The sequence below is a fragment of the Schistocerca gregaria genome, chromosome 1 (genome assembly GCF_023897955.1).
Source record: "Schistocerca gregaria isolate iqSchGreg1 chromosome 1, iqSchGreg1.2, whole genome shotgun sequence".
In the NCBI taxonomy this organism is placed as follows: domain Eukaryota; kingdom Metazoa; phylum Arthropoda; class Insecta; order Orthoptera; family Acrididae; genus Schistocerca; species Schistocerca gregaria.
Genome location: NC_064920.1, coordinates 618,905,261 through 618,930,534, shown reverse-complemented (window position 1 = coordinate 618,930,534; position 25,274 = coordinate 618,905,261). Strand labels below are relative to the sequence as shown.

Sequence of the window (25,274 nt, the reverse complement as noted above, 5' to 3'; positions counted from 1 at the left end):
TTGTTGTGGTTTGGGAGGTGTTTCCAGTGGAAATGTTAGGTGACTCACCGGGTATACACTATGTGATCAAAAGTATTCGGACACCCCTAAAAACATACGGTTTTCATGTTAGGTGCATTGTGCTGCCACCTACCACCAGGCACTCCATATCAACGACTTCAGTGGTGATTAGAAATCATAAGAGAGCAGAATGGGGTGCACCACAGAACTCATGGACTTTGAATGTCACGGTCAGGTGATTGGGTGTCACTTGTGCCATACGTCTGTATGTGAGATTTCCACACTCCTAAACATCCCTAGGCCCACTATTCCTGATGTGATAGTGAAGTGGAAACGTGAAGGGACACATACAGCACAAAAGCATACAGGCCAACCTTGCTGTTGACTGACAGAGACCACTGACAGTTGAAGAGGGTCATAATGTGTAATAGGCATACAGCTACCCAGACCATCACAAAAGAATTCCAAACTGCAACAGGATCGACTGCAAGTACTGTGGAAGTTAGGCAAGAGGTGAGAAAACTCGGATTTCATGGTCAAGTGGCTGTTCATAAGCCACACATCATGCCGATAAATGCCAAATACCACCTCGCTTTGTGTAAGGAGCATAAACATTGGATGATTGAACAGTGGAAAAACATTGTGTGGAGTGACAAATCATGGTACACAATGTGGCAATCTGATGGCAGGGTGTGGGTATGGTGAATGCCCTGTGGACATCGTCTGCCAGCATGTGGTGTGCCAACAGTAAAATTTGGAGGCAGTGGTGTTACGGTGTGGTCGTATTTTTCACGGGTGGCTTGCACACCTTGTTGTTTTGTGTGGAACCATCACAGCACAGGCCTACATTGATGTTTTAAGCACATTCTTGTTTCCCACTGTTGAAGAGCAATTCAGGAATGGCAATTGCCTCTTTCAACATGATCATATTGCATGGCCTGTGGTGGAGTGGTTGCATGACAATAAAATTCCTGTAATGAACTGACCTGCACAGAGTCCTGACCTGAATCCTATAGAACACCTTTGGAATGGCGACTTCTTGCCAGGCCTCACCGACCTCTCCTCAGTGCAGCACTCCATGAAGAATGGGCTGCCATTCCCCAAGAAACCTTCCAGCACCTGAATGAACATATGCCTGTGAGAGTGGAAGCTAAGGGTGGGCCAACACCTTATTGAATTCCAGCATTACCAATAAAGGGCATCACAAACTTGTATTTTCAGCCAGGTGTCCAGCTACTTTTGATCACATAGTGTATGACATCAATGAAATCCATTTGCAGATGCTGAATGTGCAATGGAATACACATGAAAATGTATACCAGACTGGGATTTTCAGGCAGATCTCCAGTTTTTCGTGTGTAAGTATGAGATCTGACCAAATCACACTCTGGTGCGTTTTCTTCAAATATCGGATGATTACTGCATTGTGCCCCTCCACCTTCTCCCTCTCTTCTCTACAATCAGTCAATTCCATTTTGTATTAGTTTCATGGTGAATCATCATGCAACCCTTTAGTATTAGCAAATGGATGTGTTAATCAGTTGGTTTAGGCACGATGGAGGGGACAGATTATACAACTTTTAGAGCTGGTGCTTCAGTCTTCAAAAAGAGTCAGTTTATGAAATATTTGGTAGCTGATACAGTTGATGTATATTAAGACTATCACCAGCAGGAGGAAATGAGCTCTTAGCACAAGTATGAGAGAAAGGAGGGTTAGCATGAACATGAATTATTTGTTATATCTGGACAAAAATGATTTATTTGTTGCTTGGAATAAAAATTGGTAAAGAACTAAAAGATAATTATTGCTCTACAAGACATGAAACATTAGTAATTGAACAGCACAGCAACAATCACTACTGAAAAATTTCTGTCACTGCCTATCTTTTGTTTACAACAGTATTTCTTGTTAGTTCCTTCTTTAAGTCCATTGGCACTTACTTAAATTACATAGGGACAACAAAACACTGTGTTCTCACATCACTGTTGAGCTGATACGGTAGAATAAGATACACAGAGCTCATAACATTTCTGTATCTAAATTAGGCCAATCCAGAAGGGTCAAAGACTGTAGTCTCAAACAATGGAATGTCAGGGATGGAATAACAACAATCTACAAGGGGTAGATTGCTACTCACCACATAGAGGAACTGTTGACTTATCAACAGGGGAACTGCTGACTTATCAACAGGCACAGTGATATAGACTACTTTACTCTCAGATATTTATGTTGGTACTTCAGTCACAGGTGCCTAAAAGTTTTCTGTGGGTTGCATGTGGAACACAATCTCATTCCACATTTATATTCTTCCAAATACAACAAAATCAGAACGTACTCTCTTTTTTTCTGCCAAAAGTTTGCAACTTAATCAGCAAAATATCAGAACTTATTTTTATTTTGGAAATTATAACAAATTGTTTGCTTACATTCCCATTGTTTAATAGCTTCAGCTCATTTCTCTTAGCTATGAGTCTAAAATTCAAGGTGAATAAGAATTCTTTATTCATTCACACATTCTGTCCTCTTATGAAGGAGAACTTTCATGGATGTGGAATGCATCAGATATATGTGCAACTGACTTTGTACTATGTCACTGTTTATTTCAAAAGTACCATCACGTGAGGGTATCAAACGAAGTTTAAAACATTTGCTGTTGAATGACTTCTGTAGCTCTGCATTTACACATTTGATAGAATGCTTTATCCTCAGAATGTTGTATCACTCAAAGAGTGTGCAGTATCCACATTTCTGTGAAGGGTGTTCCAAGTGTCATGCTTTTTGTCATCTTTAAACACATGGTTGATGTTACTATCAAAACTGTTCCTAGCACCCTCGATAGGCACTATAGTATTGTGCTTACTGAGATCTTTCCCCAGAAGGCCCAAATCACAGGCGGCACAGCTAAGTACTGTACTTCAGTTAAGAATACATGGAAGGTATGGAAAATGCTAGCTGTTCAAAGCCAGATATCTGTTTTCTTGTCACCACATACTTTTATGCTGTCTTGACTATTAATGAGTAAGTGATTGAAGGATCACTTTACAATGCTATATGATCTGCCAGTTTGATATACAATGGTTTAATGAGGAGGGACAGGACTAAAGTTTAGCTGTTGCATTCTTGAAGGAACCATTCCAGCACTGCCTGAAGTGATTTAGTGAAATCAAACCAGAATGTATAGTCTGCTGAAGATTAAAACTTCACATATGAATAATACCTTAGACTTTCTTACCAGATTATAGATCAGTAGACTTCAATCTTAACTCTCAAAACTTTGAAATTATTGCCTCTGCTACCCCCGCCCCCTCCCCCCAAATTCCATTCAATGAGTATGTAGTAGGTCCTAGCACTGTTTAGAGAATTTATTGAAGCCATTACACCTATCTACCCAGCAGCCTGTGCCTGTCTTCATTTTCTATTTTACTAAGAATCTTGTGTCTTGCAAATACAAGATTTTTCTCTCATCTTTTTTCACAAAGATAATTTTTAAGTATGAGTGATTTCAAACATGTAGTTTGTACCACAGCAGTATCTTATTACCTTCAATGTTTGTAAGTAAAAGTTGTAGAGAAAACATAAATTGGAATAGCTTATTTAACTACCTTTTTCAGTTCCTTGCAATTGGGCATGCAGCATCACAAACAGTTGGCTTAGATAATAAATATGTCCCTATTAAGCAGCCAGGTATAGTCATGTTGCACTTACACAAGAATTCTGTAAAAATGTGGTGAAAATTTATTCATTCATTTTGTGATCATAGATGTTTAATAATATGAGTAATAATAAAAAAAGGAAACTTGTAGTTTGCAGAGGTGGGCAAAATACAGCAAAAATACAGCAGATTTGGTTTTATTAACATGACTGGGCCCAGCCTGAATAAACATCCCTAAGCACTTCAAAAAACTGTATCTGCATCACATCTGGTTTTGTTGTTACTATGCAACGTCATTAGACAAATGCTCACTTTGAAGTTCATAAACACTCATATTGCTTGCAAAATTTGTATCTTTTTGTTAATGTAATATTACTAGAGAGAATTAGTCGTTTGAGAAATATTATAAAAGTTTACTACAGATGTATTCCATCAAGAGTAACTGATTTACAGACATGAGAAGAAAGCAGTTTGTTTCACCTAGCAAGACTAAAACAGTTAAACAATAAATAATAAACATTAACAGACAGTATGATCTTACCTATTGGTTCAGTGCCAGTAATATGGTCTACAAAGTCCCTTTTCCCCAAATATAATGTAAGTTTTCCATTTGGAGAGCATTTCTTAAAAACTTTGAAATTTACAACCATTGTTGCTAAATGGCTCACTCACGCCTTCTTAAGGAATCTGCACAAGACATTTAAAATCTGGCTTATATATGCCCACACGAATGTGACGTTCATCTCATGTACGGCTTCCTAAGACTGTTACTAAGCACATAAACTGCAGGAACTTGGGGTAGTTGCTGTGTGCATTTATAGGTCTTCAAGTAATCTAATAAGCTCCAAGGGCATGAAGGGACTCAATGGAAGACATGTAGAGTGTATCAGTCCCATCAAAATGCACGCAGTGTTACTGAGGGTATTTCTTTCTGAAAATGCGTCAACTGTTGCAAATAATATATGATCACCATATAGTAGAACTACTCTATTTCTTATAATAATTATATTGTGCATTGACCCTGAATGACTTATTTCCTGCTAAACAGTCACTATTGAAAGACACCCATAATTGATTAAAAGCTAATATGTAGTGCTTCTTAGTTATTTAGAATTTCTACTTTGATTTCTTTCTTTTATGTAAGTCAGTCATCTCAGAATGACCTTGACAGAACACAAACAATACACACTTGTTATTTCATGTTTTCAGTGTAACTGGTGGACTGCATCAGTTATAATAAGTAAAATAATGTTCAATGAATCGTAGCACATGGTGACAAAGGATCATCATTGTTAGTCGGTATGATTTTAATGATGATAATGCAACTTCAGATGATGAAAATGCTAAAAAATCTATTTACTGAATAAAGTGAAGCCATATGGCAGCTTCCCGGCAGTTATGTCTTCCTTTAACATTTACAATCAAGTTTATTTCAGTTCAATACGTGTATACAATTTTCAATAGCGAAGCCACTTTCAACTGATAAAAGTTTTTTTCCATAGCCCATGAACAAGCCTTGAACTCATGCTGGATGATAATATGTGAGTCATCTTTTACATGAAGCTTTTACCAAAAGTCTTCTCCAAGGGGCCTCATATCTTATGCTGAGCAGAAAAATCCACAGGTAAGCATATCTTCATCTACACACATACCCTGCATTTCACTATATGTTATGTGGCACAGAGTGCCTTACACTCGCTGTCCCCCTCCCTGTTTTACCATTCCATCAACATGTGTTATGCAGGAAATACAATTTTTTACTCTACAATCTCTAATTTTATTCCTCTGGTCTCTGCACAATACGTACTAGGGAAGGGAGAATAGCCCACAGCGACCAGTTATTGAAGGGTTATGCGAGGCTTCTCAATGAACCACAATATGATATTTGCTATATCATATATGTGAAGTACAATATTTGGAAATTGTTTGTGACTAGAGACTTGCCAATCACTATAGCAAGACCAGATAATCTGAAAATCGTCCTAAATATCGTAAAAGTTCTCATGATAAATAAGATCTCTATGGCAGGGACCATTTACTGTAAAAATCTGTAATGAGGTGCAGACATTGTCCAACATTTTGCATGTAATCAACAACAATGTTTGCGTATTAAACTCTCACGTCAAGATTGATGATTTGCCGCCCTCTAATAATGTATGTGTAAATTGATGACCAGGGTAACATATAGAAAAAAAGAAAGAAAAACTGAAGATGTACTGGAGGGAGATCAGTTTGGTTTCAGGAAGGGAAAATGCACCAGAGAAGTAATTCTAACATTTTGTTTAGTATTAGAAGGCCAACTGAAGAAAAATCAGGATACCTTCAAAGCCTTTGTCACTAGAAAGAGCCTTCAATCATATAAGGTGGAATATGAAGTTTACAATTCTCAGAATATCACGGCTACCTTGAGAAGATAGATAAATTGTGTATACAACACTTCTACAAAATACAAGGAGAATAATGAAAATGGAAGATCAAGAAATAAACTTTCATATTAAGGTAATTGTACAAGGTGGCTAGAGCTTATCATCATTCTTGTTCAATTTGTACACTGAGCAAACAATTATGGAAATAAGTACAGTATATAAAAGTGCAATAGGAACAGATTCCAGTGCTGGTGGCCAGATGTATTGCAGGCTTAAAAGACTTGTGGGAAGGACTGGATAGTACAGTATACAACTTAAGCATAAACAAAGCAAAGAAAAATGTGATGAATAGTAGTAGAAATAAGAATATTGAATTACTTAACATCAAAATCAGGAATGACACATTGGTGGAGGAAGTGAAAGAGTTTCCCCTACATAGAAAGCAAGGCCATGTGGGATGGACAAAACAAGGAAGATATCAGAAGTAGCCTGGCAAAGAGGAATAAAGCTTTCTTTGATAAAAACAACTCTGCTGGTACTGGATATTAATATGGAACTGACGAAGAAGTGCCTCCTGGAACAGAGCATTGTATGAAAGAGAAATGTGAACCTCTGGAAATCTAGAAGCATTTGAAATGCATTCCAATTGAAGAATGTTAAAAATTGAATGGACTGATAAAGTATGAATTGAAGAAACACAAGTAAAGAGCCTATGGAAGAACCTTGGCAGAAGGGACAAGATAGGGGGACATCGGCTGTGTTATAGTTAGCTTGGTCCTTAAATGAGCATTAGGGGAGGAAAAATTGCTTGATGATAAGGGCTAGAATATGAAAAGCAGATTATATAGAAGATGTTAGGTGAAGTAGTTACAAGGAGATAAGATTAGTACAAGATAGGAAAAGCTGGAGGGCAGCTTCAAACTAGCTGAAAGACAGACTGAAAAGGCTCCATCTAGAAGTAAAGACTGAAATCCACCTGACAAGAAGTCATTGATCTGTTGCATATTTGATATGATACTCTGAAAGCAGCTTCCTAAAGTGAATAAGACAACAATTGTCTAATTGTTCCCAAACTTACAGTAAGACATTTTATGTAAGAAATGGGATACATTGGGAAATATGCATTTTAAAATAAATCCTTAAGAAGAAACTGTATCGTGAACATCATAGTGTCTGGAATCCAGAGGAAATTAAAAGCTTCAGATAGGACGTTAACACACATTTAACATGGCATCGACTAGGAAATTTATATTTTGCTCTTCCAGTTACAATTAAACAGAGAGTGGTTTTCTAGTTTTGTGAAAAGCTTGCACTTACAATGTTCCTACAAGCTGTTGCATTAACTCTCCTTCATAGATTGCATCATAGACAACAATGCTTGGCTTGGTTTTTCTTGGTGGATACACATATTTTAAATCAATTTTCACTATTCCGTGTACTAGGAGAGGGAGGCCAGTTTTAGGCCGCCACAAATTAACTTCTAAACTGCCCAAAAATATTTAATTAAAACTAGTATGCAAGGAAAAGTTCTCTCTTCATTTCAACAGTACAAAAATGTATTTTTAAGCATTTAATTTACCCTACAACATTTCAGTTTTATTTTTAAAGTGTTAAAAAACTTGCTACTGTCAGAAATATTTTTTGTTACAACATAAAAACACTTCCAAGCAAATAATGATTAGATTGAGGGTTTTCCAACATAACACTATTTGTGAGGTACTCAAGTGTAATGCTATATCTTGTTGCAGGAATTGTATAATATTTTTATGAGACACCTTCTTATGCTAATCTGACTCTAGATAGCTGCTGTACTGAGCCAAGTTACATAGCAGCTGGTTGAAACTGCACAAATGATCTGAGGAGAAGAGAGCTGGTAATATCAGTATACGCAAAGAAGGCTTCCATAGCTTCCTGTCACAGAAATGAACTATGTACAACAAAAAAAGCCCACACTCAAACTGTAAACATGGCAGGCTACTATTTAGGGACCAATGTGGCTTTCCTGCATCAATGTTACCATCTCTTGTCTCCTCCAAGCATTTCTTTAGAGCTGAATCAGCATCTAAAAGTAACAAGCTGCTACTTCTGTAGTATTCTGGTTGGGTCCAGACATCACTTAATAAATGAAGATTTAATATAGTTCTTCTTAGTCCCTTATTTTGTTCAAGAATTGCATTAGATGTAGTGATAAAAGACTCTGTCTCCTTCTTCATCACTTCTTGCTGCAAGGAAAAGTAATACAGCAACTCCTATTTTTCTTGAATCATTATGCAGACATCTTCCTTCTATATATTCCACACATTGTTCACAAACATATACAGTATCCTTCAGATAAAATCAGATATGAATGTTCAACATGAAACCACTACATACAAGTTTCTCACAAGAGCAATGGAATCAGAATGACATTTCATTAATATTTTGTTTGAAACTTCCTGGCAGATTAAAACTGTGTGCCGGGCCAAGACTTGAACTTGAGACCTTTGTCTATGGTGGGCAAGTGCTCTACCATCTGAGCTACCCAAGGATGACTCACAACCCATCCTCACAGCTTTAATTCTGCCAGAACCTCATCTCCTAACTTCCAAACTTCATGGAACCTCTCCTGTAGTCCTTGCAGAACTAGGAGACGAGGTACTGCCAGAATTAAAATGTGAGGACAGGTTGTGAGCCATGTTTGGGTAGCTCAAATTGGTAGAGTACTTGACCATGAAAGGCAAAGGCTCCAAGTTTGAGTCTCAGTCTGGCACACAGGAAGTTTCATATCAGCACACACTCTGCTGCAAAGTGAAAATTTCATTCTGGAAACATACCCCAGGCAGTGAGTATGCTATGTCTCCTCAATATCCTTTCTTCCATGAGAGCTATTTCTGCAAGGTCTGCAGGAGAGGAAACTAATTATTGTAGAATAAGCAGTAAACTGTTCACAGCAGGGATAATGGTCCAAATCACAATAACCACAGAGGAGGAAGAAATCAGACTTATAACATAAACTTGCAGGTGTTTACACCTCAAAACCAGTAAATAATTATAATATGTCAGCAATAAACCCAACATTTGAAATAAACAATCTTGTGCTGGTGAAAGAAGTACATCATAGTTCTAATCTTAAAAAGGAAATGCGGAATTTTTTTTATGAAATATGCAGGACCATTTAAGATCATGGATAGTACACACCCGAAAGTATACTATTTAATTGACCCACATATTGATCAGGAGAAAGTTTATATAACGCCAACAAACTAAAGAAATATAATCAAACTGTGCAATAAATAAACTTAAATCTCGTAAATCTATATAATTTTTAAGTTTATTTATTGCACAGTTTTATTAGTGTGTGTGTGTGGGGGGGGGGGGGGGGGTTGAGAGAGAGAGAGAGTCACATCATAAATTAGGAGGGGAGAGAGAACAAGCAACCAGGTACTAAATAGTATTTGATGTGACTATAATAATAGGATGACAAGAGGGCAGTAGAAACTGCAATGTTTTGAATTGGTAACCTAGCTGGAGATTGGATTTTAAGAAAAGAGAGAGAACAAGAGAAAGAATAGAGTGCTATTAAGAATACGTAGACATGTAGTGTCGTCAATAGATGAGTTTAAATATGAAGGTAGTAAGTAAAAGACTTAACACCAAAGTAGAGTACAGACACGGAAGTCAAAAGGGAACCAAAAGTAATATGGGGGAAAGTAGAGGGGAAAGTAATGGAAGATATAAATATATCTGAAATGTGGAGCGTACTCTCTAATTAGGAATGATGAATAAAAGGCAGATAGGCAGATCTAGGAAAGGCTCATCTATACTGTGTTGGCAGAAGCACCAAGAAATGGATTGACCTGTACCATAGTAGAATTGGAATTAATATGGAGCACTACCACAGTGAGTGAAACAGAAATATTTCACAGTAATGAGACACAGAAGTGGTCTTTGGCGGAAATGAGGATATGTTTTGTTAAAAGGGTAATTCATGATTATTCTTCAAATTGGTTATAAATAACAAGAGGTTTTTCCCAATGGTTTATAGTAAAGCAGTGAAAGGATATGAGTGCAGTGGAGGGGACAAGTTACACCTCAACATAATTGCACTCAAACGCTTTGGAACACAAGTCTGTCTGTACTCCTGGAAGGTGGCATATTAAGGAAGTGAAATTCTCTAAAAAGAGAAGAGTTAGATGTCACTATAATGGAAACTCAGAAAGTTTATAATCAGTATACTAATGAAAGATGAGCAATCTATGTAAAGAAGGTTAATATTGCACTACCTACTTAAAGAGGAATAATATTATGATGTTTAAATATATCAGTATAAATGTGTAACAAGTATCCAGTAGATATGATTGTAAGATTGTCTTAAATCAAAACTGAAAATGGTTAATTGGTTATGGGGTCAAGAGGATCACAAATAAAAGGAACTTAAGAATAATATTAATTACAAATAATTTGTTTGTATTGCTATGCATGTTTTTCAGATACTTCGGCTGATCCAGAAAAGATAGCCACATTATTAAAAAAAGTAACAAGATATGAGAAATAATATTATAAGTATGAAGAAAATGAATGAATCCTGCAAAATAGGAACAAAGTACTTAAGTAATTAAGCGAACATAATCATGAGTGATCATTAACAACAAAAAAAGTTATGTTGGAGAGATTATGTAAAGACAGTTTAAAGATGTAAGAGTAGGATAATAATAATAATAATAATAATAATAATAATAATAATAATAATAATAGAATTGTTAGTAAAAATGTGTATGTGAGTAGAGACTTAAGCACGATATCTCTTGTCTGAGTGGCAGGATATGTAGTGTTTCGGGATATTTGTAAACATCCAAACACACCTTTGGAAAGCCATCAACAAGAGATGCTCGTGAGTAAATTGAATAAGAATAAATTTAGTGGGAAAGGGAAACTGCATGTTTTCCTTTCTTGTATGCAGTGAATGTGGAGCAGTGGTGGAGCCAGTAAAAATGGGGAATCATTTGTGCCATGGAGCAGCAAGTGCCTGAATCTGAGAGCCATGGAGTAAACAACACACTAACAAGGGCATAATAAGCAACTGAAGAGTGGTAGTTGTTTTTCTAGTTTTCTCTCTCAGGTATGCATGTATGGACGTTTGAATGTACTCAAGAGAGTGGTATTATCGTAGCAATTGTTAGTCATGTGTGAAATGTAATAACATAATTGTTGGGCAAAATATACCATTGTTTTTGAGAAATGTGGCAATTTATTTTAGCAGCGCAGTAGAGAGAACTTGTGAAAGCATTCCAGGGATCTTCACCGCAGTTGGTGGATTGACAGGGAGGTGGCACATAAGGATCCGGACCACCAAGAGGATAAAGGTAATACTATTTTCATCTGGGGTTGGCAAAATATTGCCCTGTTATATCGGACAGGAACACAATTTCCCACTAGTGCTGGTATAAGAGCCACCAAAAATCTTACAAAATAAACAACAGTGGAAAAATACACCACAGAGGATGGGTTGTGAGTCGTGCTTGGGTAGCTTAGATGGTAGAGCATTTGCCTCTAAAAAGCAAAGATCCTGAGTTTGAGTCTCATTGCGGAACACAGTTTTAATCTGCCAGGAAGTTTTATATCAGTGCAGACTCTGCTGCAGAGTGAAAATTTAATTCTGGAATATTAAATTTGTTTGAGTCCAAATTTAACCAATGTCATAGTTATATTTATTCTCAGAGTATGTTGTGCTTCTCCAGTATAGGATGGCAATGCTAGGAGCTCATGTATTCATGTCCATGTTGGTACTGCCTCTCACAAAGTTAGTGTGGTTGCCATCCCATCCTGAACTCATGTGCCATCACTCACCATAGTTCTCCACATAGAAATAAAATAACAAATTTGACAACAGTTGTGCCATCTCTGTGATAACTTTTTTAGGGTTTTCATTCACAAGTATCATTTGCAAGCATGGGTATCCTCAGAAATTTTTGCAAGAGAGCAGCAAGATGCAAAACTTGCATTTTGATACAACTGATTCCGTGCATTTGAAAATGCGTCATGCTCGAAGAACTAAATTTGAAAAAAGTACACAAAACTTAATGTATCTCAGTAGTTGGTAGTTATCTACTTAGTATTTTTAATGTAGGTGACATTGGTACCTAAACGGTAAGCATATTTCAGTAGTATATGTAAAGTCCATATTTTTTGTAATTAATATGAATATGGACACCACCTTTTTGATTCAACAATCCTGGATATTCAATAAAATATGAAATAAAGCAAGAAAATAACTCCAAAAATAATTTATTCATACTTGCATAACATTAAGTAAAAAATGAAGATTAAAAATCTGAAGCAGGGTAAAAAGTCAGAGTGACTGAGAAAATCCTGCTAGATATTTAAAAAAAACCACATTAATACCCCTCACAGTGGAGAAAAAAGTAATAAATTTTTAAAAACGGTTATTCAACTTTACTGCCTTCTGCAACTCATTTTTGTGTATAAAATGTCACATCTGGTCATGTTAACGGATTTAGTGCATTATTTTCACAAAATCCATTTTTTTTTAATAGACTAGTCTAGCCGAAGTTGGACAAAATGCATTTTGGAATCTACATTTTTATGGTTTGTTTACATACAGGTTGGCCCAGGGAAAATACAGGTGTACATGAATGTGTGAAATCTCCCAAAACTGTCCTCTAACTGGGCAGTAAATTCAACTTTTAGCAGTCTAGGACTGCACCAAGGCAATGCTTCTCTCTTCACTTCTCACATTGTTGCAGAGCCAAGCGAACTGGAATATAGAATTCATGCATTTCTTTCTGCTTGTGGCACTGTGTTACACCCATTGAGATTTGAGAAGGTAACAATGCAGGAGAACACAGTTTTTCGACCTTGAAATTTCAGACTTTTTCACTCTCTTCTAGTGCAGGAAATAGTGTATTGTATTTGAGATTAAATACAGATATACACATCTACAATATAGCATGGCTGTGTTCTTCCAAGTGTACAAAAATATCACTGTCATGCAAATCTGAATGCAAAATCCTGCCTTCAACGGTTTTCTTTTTCTATGGGCAAATGGTGAGATACTGTTGTGATTCCGTTGTTGAAGTGGTATCATCTTGGGAATTTGAGACTGATGATTGACATGTATACAACTCCCATTTTTATGCGTTGGTAACCGGTGGTAGAATGCACGTGCCAGGATGTTGGACCAGCTCCTTTCTGCTCCTCGGTATGGACTGAATGAGGAAGCAATAGGAAAAGATTAAAGGCCTTGTTTAGGAACAGTTCTTTAAAGATTCATATCAATTTTGAGAGCAGATCAGTGGAAAAACTCTAGATGCACCAAGGAAATTGCATTATTTCCTGTGAAAAGAATGACTACTAAGAAAACCCAATGTATATAATGACTGCTAAGAGACAAAATAATAAGACATTAGATGCCAGAGAATACAGGTTTATGTCAATGGGGCACGAAAATTTGGGCTGGACTGGAATTTCAACCTGAGCCTCCTGCTTACTAGGCAGATGCAGTGACCACTGCACCAACCTGATACAGAGGCCACTGCAACTGTCTGGAGTAGCCTAGCATACCTCCCATGAGACACAAATTCTCAACTTATACCACACACTATTGATGTAGTGCCCCTACTCATTATCTCTCATTACTCACAACATCTCTCTGATTCCCGTAAGGGTTTAAGCTTGGTGTGCATATGAAATGAAGGGATCATTGGCTGTCATTGCCTTTATTATATATTTGTGGTGTTTGTTCACACCAAATATACATAATTAAGACAAGGATGGCCAACGATCTCTTTAGTGCAGATGCACCCCAGGCTCAAACTCTAACCGGAATCAGCAAAATACACTGAGTAATGAGGATAATGGGCTAGGGGACTCTCCATTAGCAATATGTGGATAAGATGAGAATTTGAGTCTGCTGGCAGATGTGCTAGCTTAATCCATGTAGTTGTAGTGACCACTATGTCCAGATGGCATAGTGGTCAACCCATCTGCCTTGTAAGCAGGAGGCCTTGATTCAAATTCCAGTCTGGCACATATTTTCAACTTGTCCTATTTATATAAATCACTGCCTACTGTCGGCTAATGTCTTTAATTCCTTTGTATCTTGAATAATAGAGCCCGCAGGATCAAAATAGTGTCTGTTCTTTTGGACATGTCTGAAAGAACAGACACCACATTTATGTATAATTAAGGTTACAGTATTTCTCACGATATTCAGATGTCTGCCAATTAGCAGTGCTTTTTATATTATCAATAAATTCCTTAGGTAGATCTCTCTACTTATTCTGCATTGTAAAGTTAATTCTATCTGGTGAGTATAGTAATATGCTTCTCATTTTTCACTATTGGATGTTTCATCTTGATTAACAACAAAAAAGGGATCATGACTGAATTGTAATTGAAAGAATGTACATTTGGCTTTGCACCCATGTTCTTGATATGATAAATATTCATCCTTAACCCATTACTTGCCAAAACTTTATTATTTTATTTTTTTAACCTTTTTTAGTGACTGTGATGAATGAAAAGGACAAGCTGTTCTGAAAAATTTCAGTATATTAATACAAAAATTATAGGCCATCTCATTTTTGGGACATTGACAAAATTAGCTATGAAAATGCAGTTTTATTGTCAGTGCAGAAAACAACAAGAAACATCATTGATAAAATAAAAACACTGTTGTAATATTATTATGTGTCTATTCAGTATGTAATGTAAACTAATGCAGTACCTATCTTTGTTGGTTTATTTCCTTTGCAGTATTCACATCTCTTTGGCATTTTACTTGGCACAATGAGGTGGTTTCATGGATCTAGTCGTATATCTGTGCTTGCTCTTACTCCCATCAGTTTGCTTCCTTGTGATTGTGTGTGTTTCAGTGGTGATCCTGTTTTCTATGACTGGTGCATCATCATATTCTTCTTTGCACATCAAAAAGCGAAAGCTTACCATTTGGGTTAGAAATTTGGTATGTACAGCATGCATTTACCATGCAGATATCAATTGTCTGTGTGAGTAATGGCCACTGCCAGTTCCTTGATCTTATCATCATTCCATAAAGTGATATCAGCTTGTCTAGTAGATCAAAGACAGTCATATGGGCATTGTATTCTTTAATGACATGTGGCATTGTAATAGATATTTCCTTGTTCTTTGCCCATGAGTATCTTTTAGTACAGCTCAAAGGAGTAATGCTACTGTAATTTGTGGCTATACATAATAGTTTGTTGAGCCTTCATTTCACTACGAGAACTTCAGTCGCTTTGTCAAACATGTACTCACACAAGCCTTATCCATGCTGGTTATAAGTTTTAATGGACCTGCTAAAATGTGCACAATATAGTCATCAAAATGGTTCAAATGGCTATGAGCACCATGGGACTTAATATCTGAGGTCATCAGTCCCCTAGAACTTAGAACTACTTAAACCTAACTAACCTAAGGACATCACGCACAGCCATGCCTGAGGCAGGATTCGAACCTGCAACTGTAGCAGTCTATATTCATCCTTCAGTGCATTTTCTTCAATGTCTTTTTCATTTTCATTTTATATTTGCATCCAAGAAAAGGGGCAATGGTAAATAAAGAGCTAATACTGCTTTATCATCACAGCATTTGCTTCTTAATTGCACTGTAATAAGGTTGTAATAAAGTTCTTTCAATGCATAATTACAAGAAAGAACTTTAAAAGATGCAGTTTTTATGGTAAAAAAACAGATTCTGGGTATCTTACCCTTACATAGTTCTGTCTTAATAACAATATAGGTTGAATTACATTCTAAGTACGTATAATGTAATTGGATGGATAAAAAATGTACTCACCAAGTGGCAGCAGGAGAACACACACATAAAAAAACGTTTTACTTATGCAAGATTTCAGAGACAGTGGCTGCTTCTTCTGGCAGTAGGGTTGAAGGGGAAGGAAGATGGATGAAGGAAAAGGACTGAAGAGGTTTAGGAAAAGTGAGTAGAGTTCAGAAAAGTCACCCAAAACCCTGGGTCAGGGGAAACTTATTGGATGGGATGAGAAGGTGAGGAGAGTTTTTTCCCCATCCAATTACATTATATAGTCAAAAATTGATTATTTTTGTTATTGTAAGTACATAGTAATATTATACATTCCTATGGCTCTTATCTCATAACATCTTTGTCTTTTAGCCATCTATTATTTCTAACACACAAATTCAGACAGACACTCTTCATATTTTTAATATTTTACTATTCAGTTCTATTCTTTAATATTTTACAACTCAGGCAACATTTCTTCTGTACAACATAGAAGTATGTCTCAGAAACACCAATACTTATGTCTTACTGAAATTACAGCACACATCTTTTTTTCCAAACATTCTCCCATCACAGAAATATAACATTATTCCCTTATCTCAACAAAGGCACACATCCTCCTTCCTTTAACTCTTCTTTCTACCATTCTACATATATTAAGGTACAGTCTCCAGTTAAAAAATCATACCTCCTTCTTTCATACTTAGTTGCCCAGTTTTCTGCCATCTCTACATTCAAAGTGCTCATTTGAACCACTTTAGCCAGCAATTCTTATAACTAAATTACTTTTTATAAACTGATATCAGTATGTCAGAATGTTATTTTAACAGATATGAAGCAACATAAAAATTTTTAATTTTTCATTGGTTAGCCAGAGCACAGAGATGATCACCAGTCCTCAGAACATAAACCACCAGCTTCATACCCACATGCTCTGAATGGTGGTCTAAACATTCCGCTATTACAGGCCGGTGTGGATTCTCTATGTGATGTGCTCCTAGGATGCTGCAAATCAAATAATACTCACCTGAAATACCTCAATTACATATACATCAAAGTTATGTCAAAGTAAATGCCTTTAGATGCTGTAAGATATTTTACTGCTTAATTATTCAGCATATCTGACAAAATTTGGGCTGATAAATTATCGTAGAAACCACCTGGATAGTTAATAAATAAAAGCATCCATTTAAATAAAATAGAAAGAAACATTCCACATGGGAAAAGTATATTAAAAACAAAGATTCCATGACTTACCAAGCGGGAAAGCGCTGGTAGATAGGCACAATAAAAAAACACACAAACACACACACAAAATTTCGAGCTTTTGCAACAGGCAGTTGCTTCGTCAGGAAAGAGGGAAGGAGAGGGAAAGATGAAAGGATGTGGGTTTTAAGTGAGAGGGTAAGGAGTCATTCCAATCCCGGGAGCAGGAAGACTTACCTTAAGGGGAAAAAAGGATAGGTATACACTTGCACACACACACACATATCCATCCACACATATACAGACACAAGCAAACATATTTAAAGGCAAACTCTTTGCCTTTAAATATGTCTGCTTGTGTCTGTATATGTGTGGATGGATAGTGTGTGTGTGTGTGTGTGTGTGTGTGTGTGTGTGTGTGTGTGTGAGTGTATACCTATCCTTTTTTCCCCCTAAGGTAAGTCTTTCCGCTCCCGGTATTGGAATGACTCCTTACCCTCTCCCTTAAAACCCACATCCTTTCATCTTTCCCTCTCCTTCCCTCTTTCCTGACGAAACAACCGCCGGTTGCGAAAGCTCGAAATTTTGTGTGTGCTTTTTTATTGTGCCTATCTACCGGTGCTTTCCCGCTTGGTAAGCCATGGAATCTTTGTTTTTAAAGTATCCATTTAGTTGTAAATGAACATACCCTTGATGTGAATATAACTCCATCTTCTGTCTGAAGTATGGGACTATGGCTGGTCAATATCCAATAAAACAATACCAGTCATGGTTATTTAGGTTTTATTTTTAGGCTACCAGTTTTTATGATACACTACATCTACATCTACATCCATACTCTGCAAGCCACCTGACGGTGTGTGGAGAAGGGTACCTTGAGTGCCTCTATCGGTCCTCCCTTCTATTCCAGTCTCATATTGTTTGTGGAAAGGAGGATTGTCGGTATGCCTCTGTGTGGGCTCTATCTCTCTGATTTTATCCTCATGGTCTCTTTACGAGATATACGTAGGAGGGAGCAATATACTGCTTGACTCTTCGGTGAAGGTATGTTCTCGAAACTTCAACAAAAGCCCGCACCGAGCTACTGAGCGTCTCTCCTGCAGAGTCTTCCACTGGAGTTTATCTGTCATCTCTGTAACACTTTCGTGATTACTGAATGATCCTGTAATGAAGCGCGCTGCTCTCCATTGGATCTTCTCTATCTCTTCTATCAGCCCTATTTGGTACGGATCCCATACTGCTGAACAGTGTTCAAGCAGTGGGGGAACAACCGTACTGTAACCTACTTCCTTTGTTTTCGGATTGAATTTCCTTAGGATTCTTCCAATGAATCTCAGTCTGGCATCTGCTTTACCGACGATCAACTTTATATGCTTATTCCATTTTAAACCACTCCTAATGCGTACTCCCAGATAATTTATGGAGTTAACTGCTTCCAGTTTCTGCCCTGCTATATTGTAGCTAAATGATAAGGGATCTTTCTTTCTATGTATTCGCAGCACATTACACTTGTCTACATTGAGATTCAATTGCCATTCCCTGCACCATGCGTCAATTCGCAGCAGATGCTCCTGCATTTCAGTACAATATTCCAGTGTTACAACCTCTCGATATACCACAGCATTATCTGCAAAAAGCCTCAATGAGCTTCTGATATCATCCAAAAGGTCATTTATGTATATTGTGAACATCATCTTCAGGCCTGCTTCAATCGAGTAACCTTCGTGTTACAACATACAGCAGCATTTTTAACTGGTCTCATAAGGATTATTACAGGCATGCATGCTCCTTGTACAACTATCGGCAGTTGATGAGTACACATGCCCGTAATAATCATTACGAGACCAGTTAAAAGTGCTGCTGTACTTTGTAATGAAGGTTACTCGACTGAAGCAGGTCTGAAGATGATGTAGTGTACTGTCGAAACTGGTAGCCTAAAAATAAAACCTAAATAACGACAATTGGTATTGTTTTATTGGATATCCTTGATGTTGCCATCAAACAAGAACTCAAAACAGTTTTAAATACTTTCAAACTTTGATGTTTTTACTACTAATTAAAATTACAAGAAGGATGGGAAGTACAGTATATTAACATATGATCACAAACAAGAATGAAAGTTGGTGATGCAGAGCTTATATCAAACAGCCATTTTGTTATAGAAAAAGCCTTAGTTGTAAAAACTGTTTTAAAAAAACATACATTCAAACAACATGAAGTTCAATAGTACTTCTATTGCAGAGTGTTAAATTGTAAAAAACGCAGTAAAAACATATTGTCAGTGAATCTGAAGGTATGTGTGTCCACTGAAAGATGGCAAATTTTAGTGTTCTGCTGTGAGACAACATTATCTCTGCTGCATGTTAGTTTTAAGTAATAACAGTTGATTCTTTAAAGATACTGGATAGCAGAACTTGCTTTAAGTTTACAGGGTTTAAAGTACTCAAGGTAGGAGGTGAGCTACCTTAAAGTATGCAGGATAGGAAGAGAGCTTCCACATAGTGACTCCAGTAAATAATTCAGCATTAATACTACAATGCACCCCACACAGTACTTCACATTTTTATTGGAGTTAGTGTACGATGGGCCATGGCTTTGATATCTGAGTATCTTGTAACTGCAAGAGGTCAGTGCCAACAGTTGTAATGGTATACAGTATAAAATGGCTAGGAATGCAATACAAGGATAAATCATATAGCAAAGCAAAAATGATGATGTATAAATATGACAAAGGGTTTGATATAATGAATACAAATATAGGCTTTGCACATGATACGAGGTGTGTATTTTACATTAATAGTATATGAGACTAGCACATAATTTGTACTTGTCAAGCATAGTACTACCATAACAACTTATACATTATGAAGATACAATTTATGATTGGTACCCAAAAAGCTGATGGCACTCCACATGCACATGCATTGACTTCATAATGATAGAGTCAAATCATATTTTCTTTCCCTTCGAAAGAACATGAAGTTTAATATACTGCAGCTTTTCGTGTAACCTTTTGGCTAATTTGGGATTACAGATGAAATAAGAGCATATTGCTGCAATGGTCAAAGGATTGTGCAAGGTAATAGCACAAATACAGTAGGTGGCCTACTGTGTGCTGTCCAAGTCCCCTTTGGGTAATTTATTGGTTACTGGGATCTATTAATATCAGTATGCATGCAAGAAATATTGTGTACGGGGTACACAAGTACACAGTCATGTAATACTAGACTTGCTAAAGTAAAATCTGTGCAATAAAAGATTATTCTGCCAACACTAATAAAATATATTAATTTTATTGCCATTTTGACATCATCGAGCCAGTACCAAAGCTAAGTTGTACCGTGCCCACAACCATTCACCAAAATTATATAGCCCCCTGTGCACCCAACATGATTACTGCCTCCTATATGACAATAAGAGAGAATTGCAATTGAAGTGTTTAGGATAAAAGGAGAGAAGGATCTATGTATGAAAACCGAAATATGAAGAAATACAACAAATGACTTAGGACCTTGGAGATGTCAGACTACAAATTCACACAGACTTCACAGAAATGTTTTGAAGTTTCTACACCATCTGATGTTAGCCTAAAAATATTATAGAACAAAATGTTCAGTTTTCTTCTCCAGTTTTCAGTAGAAGTAAATTTTCATATTTAACTTGTCTTTACAAGGCACTTAACATTAATCCTGCTGAACACATCTGGGTGCCAACGAGCAAAATGTGCATGAATTAGCTCCAGCTCTGACCTAGCTGCGATGTGTTGGTGGTGCTTAAATGGACAAGGATTAGGTAGGTTCCCAAATTCTTATGTGCCTCATGTAGTTCCTGACAAACTGTATTACCACACTTCTTCTTCTCTTTCTCTACTAATTCTTCCTCACTTCTTACTGTCCTGTTATTGTCTCTAAACTGATGTTGCTACAGTGTATACTAATGTACTATCTTCAATCTCTGATTTTCTGTGACACATTTGTCTTCATCTTTGGAATGTATAAGTCCTAACATTACGGGTATTGTTTTCTGCTGTAAAAGTTACTGGACAACCTTTCCATTACTTTTACAATTGTTTGAAGTGAAGTGAAATGAATTTGCCAATTAAAAACCCAACAGCTTTTCCTACTCTGGAGAGAATAAATTGCAGAACTTTAGGACCCAAAGAAACATTGGTGGAGGTCCAAGAGAAGTTAAATAATCTCAATATAATAAGTCTATCAGAAGGTGGTGCCAAAAACAAATATGACACAGAATTAAAATCAGGATATACTTTTATTACAAAGGAACAGGGAGGGCCTATCTTCACAGTGATGGCAAATACCAGTACATAGTGGTAATGGGAAATTTTAATGCAGAAACTAGACAAAAACTAAACACTGATGCTTCTGTGGGGAACTTTGGATGTAATAACAGAAATGGCAGAGGTAATACATCACTAGAACTTGCTTCGAATAAAACCATGTTTTCTCTTAACAGTCTCTTCTAGAAGAAAAGAAACAGAAAATGGACTTGGAATACACCAAATGGAAATAAAATTAAAGTTGATTATATTTTACCATACAATACAAGAAATTTACAGAATGTAACAGTTCTACATCATCTCAGAATTGCAAAATATCTCTCTGACCCCTCACATACGTGTGTGTGTGTGTGTGTGTGTGTGTGTGTGTGTAGGGAGGGAGGGAGGGAGGGAGGGGGGGGGGAGAGAGAGAGAGAGAGAGAGAGAGAGAGAGAGAGATAGTGTAAAGCTTCATATTATGATGGGGTATAAAATCAGGTGTGATAAATATTTTAAAAAGACCAGCACCCATAATGTCGTACTTGTATACAGGGTGTTACAAAAACATACGGCCAAACTATCAGGAAACATTCCTCACACAGAAATAAAGAAAAGATGTTACGTGGACATGTGTCTGGAAATGCTTAATTTCCATGTTAGAGCTCATTTTAGTTTCATTAGTATGTACTGTACCTCCTCAATTCACCACCAGTTGGCCTAACTGAAGGAAGGTAATGTTGACTTTGGTGCTCACATCATCCGCACAGATTTTCTGTGAACATTTGGGCAGGCATTGTTGGTGATGTCTTGATTGGGCCCCATGTTCTTCCACCTACACTCAATGGAGCACGTTATCATGATTTCATATGGGACACTCTACCTGTGCTGCTAGAACATGTGCCTTTACAAGTACGACACAACATGTGGTTCATGCACGATGGAGCTCCTGCACATTTCAGTCAAAATGTTCGTACGCTCCTCAACAACAGATTCGGTGACCGATGTATTGGTAGAGGTGGACCAATTCCATGGCCTCCACGCTTTCCTGACCTCAACCCTCTTGACTTTCATTTATGGGGGCATTTGAAAGCTCTTGCCTACGCAACCCGGGTACCAAACGTAGAGACTCTTTGTGCTCGTATTGTGGACGGCTGGGATACAATACGCCATGCTCCAGGGCTGCATCAGCGCATCAGGGATTCCATGCGACGGAGGGTGGATGCATGTACCCTCGCTAACGGAGGACATTTTGAACATTTCCTGTAACAAAGTGTTTGAAGACACACTGGTACGTTCTGTTGCTGTGTGTTTCCATTCCATGATTAATGTTATTTGAAGAGAAGTAATAAAATGAGCTCTAACATGGAACGTAACCGTTTCCGGACACATGTCCACATAACATATTTTCTTTCTTTGTGTATGAGGAATGTTTCTTGAAAGTTTGGTCATAGCTTTTTGTTACACCCTGTATAATCAAGTGTGGTTTCATGTGATACAAAAGATTGCAATACAATGCAGCAACAAATCACAGGAGGCTGATGGTTGCTGTGTTCGAGTCTCAGTCCGGTATACAGTTTCAATCTGCCAGGAAGTGTTCTGGAACCCTTTGTATATTAGTATTTATGTAATGATGCAGAAAAAAGTGATTAAAGAAATAAATGTAGCCTTTGTAAAAGAAAGATTCTTGTGTTTCAGAGGTTGCTGGTGTCAGAGAGGTAATGGAGTGCAGCCAATGAGCGAGTAACAAGTATGATGAACACTAGACACCACACTATATTTCAGGCCACCACAGGTCTGTATCAAGAATGCTCTCAAAGAACTGTCTAAGAAGTGGCCCTAAAAGTGTCTGTCTTTCTTTGTTATAACAACATTACTTTAAAATGCCATACTCTGTAAATAAAAACTTTAAAAATGTGACAAAATTAATGATGTGACTGTGTTAGAATGCTGTAGCCAGTCTTGCAGTACATTTCAGGTTGATAAAGTTGTTATAATCTAGTGCTCACTAAGATAGGAATGCAGACCTTCTCAGTGTATACTGCTGATGAAATCTTCTTGCGTACCCATCCAAGTGGCAGCATCGAAATCCCATGATTTTTATGAATGTATTCTCAACAGTTCAAAGTGCTGAGGTGGTGCGGGAGTCCCATAAACAAAGCCACGAAAAAAATTTTGTACAGTTGGAAAGACAACGTGCCAATGGCCTTGTCACAGTGGTAACACCAGTTCCCATCAGATCACCGAAATTAAGCACTGTTGGGCTGGCCTAGCACTTGGATGGGTGACCAGCCGGTCTGTCAAGTTCTGTTAGCAAGTGGAGTGCACTCAGCCTTTGTGAGGTAAACTGAAGAGCTACTTGATTGAGAAGTAGTGGCTCCGAACTTGTAAACTGACATACGGCCGGGAGAGTGGTGTGCTGACCAAATGCCCCTCCATATCCGCATCCAGTGACGTCTGTGGGTTGAGGATGACACAATAACCAGTCGGTACCATTGAGCCTTCCAAGACCTGTTTGGATGGAGTTTAGTTTTAGGAAACACAATGTCAATTTGATGCAATGATGGCACTTGCTACCTGGGGGTAGTAGATGTACTGATAATGGTTTCAATGCCGTTTGACAAAATAGCATAGTGGCATAGCTACCAGACTGCTATCACTGTCTACCCTTTAATATGGAATGCTCACAGCCAGAATGCTCGATGTGGTGCAAATGTGCGATGCAAGCAGACAACTATGCCATGAAAGTGCATTTGTGCTTCATACAGCCAACTGAATAAGTTTGAAAGAGGTCAAATTGCGACCTTCTGAGTAGTATGATTGTCCTTTCAGAAAATTGCCCTAAAAGTTGGATGTGCTGTGTTGGTTGTGCAACAATGCTGGTGTCAGTGGTCACGGGAACATTCTCACACACATAGACGCAGCACAGATGCCTACCAGGATTGTCATATTGTGGGACATGCGCTCACTCTACAAAGGAGACTACTTGCAAATCACTCACACAATCCATCCCATAATATTGCTCAAGTGTGTGGAACCTATGCCAGATAGGACTAACACGGGATATTGAACATATACAGAGAAGGGCAGCATTGACTAATCTGTGGGAAAGTGGAGGAACATGACTGGAAGACTCTTGTGGATATGCGTAAATTATCTTGAGAAAATCTATTAGCAAAGTTTCAAGAACCAGCTTTAATTGACGAGTCTAGGAATATACTACAATCTCTTATGTATCATTCACATGGGGACTGTAAGGAGAAGATTAGAATAATTGCTGTGCGTACAGAGGCATTCACACAATCATTCTGCCCATGTTCAATGCATGAAAACCTAATAACTGGTACAATGAAATGTACCTTCTGCCATGCACCTCACGGTGGTTTGCAGAGTGTAGATGAAGATGTAGATTGCAAGGGCAATAATGCCAGATTGTACAGCTACCACAGCAAAAATTCAGTGGTATATGTGAACAGTATTTGCAAATGTGTTGCAAATACATTTTGTTGTAAAGAAGTAATAAATTAAAATATCATGCTGAAGTTTTATTGAATGATCAGTGAGCCCAGATATGTCAACATGAACTGCTGTGAACCGGTTATTAGCAGGAGGACTATGGGCATGTATACCTCTAGCCTGTCTTCCTAGCCTGTCTTCCACTCATGCCACTGCATCTATGTGCATGGCTCAACTGGTACTGTCAGAGGATCACTTGGAAGATGGAATGGTGCCATGTGGCCTTTAGCGATGAAAACAGATTCTGCTCATTTGCATGTATAATGTGGACCTTAGTGATCACTGTCTCGTACAGTGCATTTGTCCAAGACACACTGGCCTTATGATCGGGGATGCAATAACCTAGAACTTTCATTCAGCTTTGGTTTTTCTGAAGAGGACACCAAAAAGTGCTTGCTACATGCAAATGGTTATAGACACCATACTTTGCCATTCTTGCAACAGGAAGGTGCAGGATAATGCTCACCCACACAATGTCTG

The 25,274-nt window shown here is 37.6% G+C and overlaps 1 protein-coding gene and 1 long non-coding RNA gene across 2 annotated transcripts in view; one reads left to right on the top strand and one right to left on the bottom strand.

Moving 5' to 3' along the window:
• The window catches only part of LOC126359176 (arrestin homolog), an 83,394-nt gene extending 79,048 nt beyond the window's left edge, over nt 1–4,346 (bottom strand). Inside the window, exon 1 of the mRNA XM_050007608.1 lies at nt 4,195–4,346. Coding sequence (XP_049863565.1) covers nt 4,195–4,303 — 109 coding nt within the window. The 5' untranslated portion in view covers nt 4,304–4,346. The remainder of the gene's footprint in view (nt 1–4,194) is intronic.
• Nucleotides 4,347–4,507: 161 nt separating this feature from the next.
• On the top strand, nt 4,508–23,214 carry LOC126359165 (uncharacterized). Its single transcript, XR_007566227.1, has 5 exons — nt 4,508–4,574; nt 5,156–5,277; nt 10,959–11,117; nt 11,256–11,361; nt 22,977–23,214. It is a non-coding gene; the product is annotated as an uncharacterized LOC126359165 (long non-coding RNA).
• Nucleotides 23,215–25,274: the final 2,060 nt, after the last annotated feature.